The sequence below is a fragment of the Limulus polyphemus genome, unplaced genomic scaffold, assembly GCF_000517525.1.
Source record: "Limulus polyphemus unplaced genomic scaffold, Limulus_polyphemus-2.1.2 Scaffold1406, whole genome shotgun sequence".
Classification (NCBI taxonomy): domain Eukaryota; kingdom Metazoa; phylum Arthropoda; class Merostomata; order Xiphosura; family Limulidae; genus Limulus; species Limulus polyphemus.
Window position 1 is genome coordinate 55,603 of NW_013667016.1, and position 5,137 is coordinate 60,739.

At 34.3% G+C, this 5,137-nt stretch overlaps 1 protein-coding gene across 3 annotated transcripts in view; it reads left to right on the plus strand.

Moving 5' to 3' along the window:
* The window catches only part of LOC106463430 (ADAMTS-like protein 3), a 48,624-nt gene that overhangs the window by 11,299 nt on the left and 32,188 nt on the right, over positions 1-5,137 (plus strand). For all 3 annotated transcript variants that reach the window (XM_022390920.1, XM_022390922.1, XM_022390921.1), the window contains exon 2: positions 3,106-3,201. In XM_022390920.1, coding sequence (XP_022246628.1) covers positions 3,106-3,201 — 96 coding nt within the window. The remainder of the gene's footprint in view (positions 1-3,105; positions 3,202-5,137) is intronic.

The window sequence follows — 5,137 nt, forward strand, 5'->3', positions numbered from 1 at the left end:
GTTATCAGAACTGTAGCCTTAACTTTAGTTGTTCTAAGATACAGTGCCTTATTTTTTTAACATTAACAAAATGAGACAAGAAAAACCTCTAGAATTAAAATGAAAATGAAAAGTTTATATTAAGCATTTATCTCTGTTCTATATGCTATTTTTGTAATTGTCTTTCAGTATATTTATCTTATTTTTATAGATTTGCTTCTATTTACTAATATGACCCCTGGTGAGTTAGCGGTAAGTTTAAGAACTTATAACATTTAAATCCGGAGCTCAGTTACCAGCGGTGAATAGAGTACAGATAGCACATTGTGTAGGTTCGTGCTAAAATAACAAAAACCCTTATTTAGATGTATTAATATGACATTGAACATTTAAGAATTAAAGAGTTGTTTATATATTACTTTGTTTTACCTCATTTTTGTCACTGCCTGGTTATATATTGTTAATCATGAAATATTCCGTCAAACTTACAGACCATAACTACTCCGAATTTAGCTTGTTATAACTTTTGATTATGATAAATAATTATTAAGTTTATCTCGAAGAAGTAATTATTTCATAAATCATCCAAAAACTCTTTCTTTATTTCTTTAATTTGTTTAACATTTTATTTTCAAATGTTTATGAAAGAATGGGTTTCGAGAACATCTTTTCACCAAAAAAAAAGTCCAACTACATACGTAATAACGGCTACTTTCACACTGAATACTACTACAAAAGCTTTTAAACCTACACATTCTCAGAAAGTATAAGAAAAATGACGTTAAATGATGGCTTGAGGTAATAAACGAGTCAACCACAGAGTTCCAAACGTTCCACTTTTCATATTATTACATTTCCAAGTTCAAATAATATAATTGATTTTCCAAAATTTTATCGAGCCCTGGAAAACATTTTGATAGGATTGTTCACGTAAACACTTCCGACTCCTTTGATTTTGATTTATTGACTTAGATCAGTTATATTTCATGCTCTTCATATTGGTATTTATTCATTCAGAACGATTGTTATTGAGCACGAAGCTACATAAGCAGTCATATGTGTTCTGCCCAAAGCTGGTATCGAAACCCAATTTTGATGCTTTAAACCAATAGACTTATCGATAAGCCACGGGGGGTTTTAAGTTAGAAAAACATCTTTAAGAGGTAAGAAATGGTTTGTATTTAGTAGCTTATTCTTATTCTATGGAACTTTTTAGAATGTGTGGATAGAATTTCATTGTTCAGCTAGAAAAGTAAAATATTCTATTTTCAACATTATTCCTTACTGGTAACGTAAAATTACAAATGGCTGAACACAGAGCTACTTATTTGCTAACGTTCATCCTTTGCAATCAACGTGAACTGTTTAATTTTTTTGTGTGCTTTCTTGGGGTGTGATGTTATAGCTTCATAACGAACGAAGCACGATATCTTAACTTCACAATGTCCGAAGTACGTTATCTAACACTTACTCAGACACAAGTCGGCTACACTTGAAGTGTACCAAACCAGCAAGTGCATAGATTACTGTTAAGTTTTTTGGTAAAACTCTTTATCCAGGTGGTCGAGTTCTCAGACAGGAGATGTTTTATCCCACGCAACATAGACGCCCGTTTTCAGCTACTAGTAGAAGCATCGTATAGGCGTGGAAAGGTCACAAACTAAAGATCGACCCTTTAAGTAATCATTAAACTACAAGTACAGAGCGTTTTTTTTTAGTATTTTCATAATGTTTCCCCTGGTAACGCTGTTTCAAAGAGAAGAAAGCAAGCTTATTTTTCATAAATAAGCTTGCATCGTTCAGTGAGTATATCTTAAACAAATACATGAAAACAAACAAAAACAACCTCAGAATATTATCAACAATGGTTACAAAACTATTAAATGTAATTATTAAGAAATTCCCATTTCTACAAGAGATGAGCGATTTATTACAAAATAACCGTTTTTGAAAAATTACACTGCCAACAAAACATAAATAATTTAATAAAATCAAAATCTTATTGGGTTTAACAAGGTTTATCTTATCACATATGCTTTTAGTTTTAATCTATCTAAAATATATCTTTTTCATTTTCGCACTTACTAATCAGTCAAACTGCTGGTCGATTGTATTCATAAACAAATAAAATATGTTAGGAAAAAGGCATAAAAATATCTTTCTTCTTGCAAGCTGTGGATAGCTGATTCGAAAGAGTAGCCCAAGAGTTGGCGGTGGGTGAAGTTGACTCGCTGCCTTCCCTCTAGTGTATCACTTCCAAATTAGGGATGGGTACGCAGATAGCCCTCCCAGTAATTTCATATGAAATCCAATAAACAAACATATTTTAAGTACTACAAATCTGGTGATTGAAAACATCCAGTTTATTAGTTGATCTCCAGATGGATCACTGTTAAAGTTTTTATATTTATGTTTGCTTTTAGTTTGATTTTTTTAGAGCCAAGCCACAATGGACTATCTGCTGTGTCCGCCGCGGGGAATTAAACACAGGATTTTAACCTTCTAAATCCGCAAACTTACCGCTGTCCCACCGGAGGATTTTGTGTTTATGTACTTCGCATACTTGAGGATGGATTCTTACTCATCTTGCATCTATGTATCTGTATGTCCATGCAATTAAAGCATGGATAATTCAGCTTACTGTAACTACTATTTCAGGTCATCTTGTGTCTATGTATCTATATGTCCATACAATTAAACCATGAATAGTTCAGCTTACTTTAGCTACTATTTCAGGTCATCTTGTGTCTATGTATCTATATGTCCATACAATTAAACCATGAATAGTTCAGCTTACTTTAGCTACTATTTCAGGTCATCTTGTGTCTATGTGTCTGTATGTCCATACAATTAAAGCATGAATAATTCAGCTTACTGTAACTACTATTTCAGGTCATCTTGTGTCTATGTATCTGTATGTCCATACAATTAAAGCATGGATACTTCAGCTTACTTTAACTACTATTTCAGGTCATCTTGTGTCTATGTGTCTGTATGTCCATACAATTAAAGCATGTATAATTCAGCTTACTTTATCTACTATTTCAGATCATCTTGTGTCTATGTACCTGTATGTCCATACAATTAAAGCATGTATAATTCAGCTTACTTTAACTACTATTTCAGGTCATCTTCTTGGACCATGGTCAGCCAAAACTTGGTATAAATGTTTCCAACAGCACAGAGACGGATTTAGAGAGTTGGACACATGTGAATAACAATGTAAGTAAGAATAATTCAAATGTATAATTGTTTCCTCTCCTGAAACTGGAAACGTAGCAATAGAGCGTAGTTTGGGTTGTGTTTTTTTGGACACTAGTAACGTATATTTATATAAATGTTCTTTTCAGAGTGTAAAACATTGATGCTATTAATGTATTTCCTTAAATTATTCAGAGCACAAAATTTTATTAGATAATATTTAATTGTTCTCTGAACACTAAACTTATGAATTTCGGTGGGAAAAGAACGAAAGGCCCATGGATTTGTTGCTTGTTACTGAGTTAGGACTCAAACATAAAGCGGTAATGCACGTGACTTTGAAATATATGTTTATACTGATCCTTGGCGTAATTTGATTAACCATATAAATTCATTAAACTTTTCAATTTTCTATTCTCAATAACGGGCTTATCTCTGGCAAACAAGGTGTTTCAGGAGTTCACAGGATCTTCCTTACACCCACTCCGTGGGTTGAGGTTTTATGTCTCTAGCGTGCATCCTTCAACAGCTAGAGCTATAGACGTTCACTGAGGACACCCACCTCGTGGGTTGAGGTGTCATGTCTTTAGCGTACATCCTTCAACAGCTAGAGCTGTAGATGGACAGTAAGGACACCCACCTCGTGGGCTGAGGCCTTATGTCTCTAGTGTACATCCTTCAACAGGTAGAGCTGTAGACGGACAGTAAAGACACCCACCTCGTGGGCTGAGGCCTTATGTCTCTAGTTTGCATCCTTCAGCAGGTAGAGCTGTAGACGGACAGTAAAGACACCCACCTCATGGGTTGAGGTTTTATGTTTCTAGCGTACATCCATCCTTCAACAGCTAGAGCTGTAGGCGGACAGTAAGATACTTTATTACCCGAATGGGAAGGTATTTAATACTTTATAGTACAGAACACTCAACATAAATTATATTCATCATATCGATTTGTACATGAGCAGATAATACAGTTTTCGGCTAACACGACCACTGTCTTTGGATTTATGGAGCTACCTATTGGCAGCTCCTTTCGGCAGTGAACGTAATCTGGTTTAAGGTTAAAAAAGAAAAGGTAAAATCGTCTGTAGATACTTTGTTTATGGACGAGATATACTCGTCTCACTCTACATTAGGTAGTGAAAAATGTTTCTTGATACTTACTTCAAGTAGAAATAAAATATTTTTTCGATAAAATAACAAGTCTTTGAGGTATAGCTAGAGTTACAGTAATCGGGTAAAACGAGTAAAGGAATGCCCGTGCTCTATAAAACAAAGTCATGATTTACGATATTGTGTTGGTGCAGGATTCATTATTTCCTAAACAGAAAAACACGGATAGACAGAAATAAAACATTATAAAAGACAATGTTAACATGAGTACTTTAATTTCCCCCGTTTATCTCCTACTGAAGTTATTTTCTTTATATGGAGACTTCTTCCCATAGTTTATCAAGAGATTTCGTTAAGTGTTAAAAGCTCTCAATAATCAAGCTATATAATATGCCGTTGCGTTTTGTAGATTCCATGGAGAAACGTCCTGTGGTATGAAAAATAAGCTTAGAATTCATGTTCTTTAAATGTTATTACTACTGTCTTTTCTTTTGTGCGTGTCTCCCGGTGAGACAGTGGTAAGTTTGCGGACTTACAACGCTAAAATTTGGGGTTCCAATCCCCGTGATAGACACAGCATGTGCATTTTCTCTAAAACAAACACATACAAATACTTTTATCCCTAACTCTTACCAATAAATTGTTATCTAAGCTTAAGGTATTTCTTCAATCGTATAATTCTACGGAAACTGATTTATTACGTCACTTATTCGTGCTAGTTGTAGGTTCTCAGATGATATACTTTTCTTCAAGTGTTTATTTCATCAACAGCAAGAATCAGACCTGAAAACGAAAGACTTTCGAAACGTCATCCTCTACACTTGTGTCTCTACAACAGGCGCCCC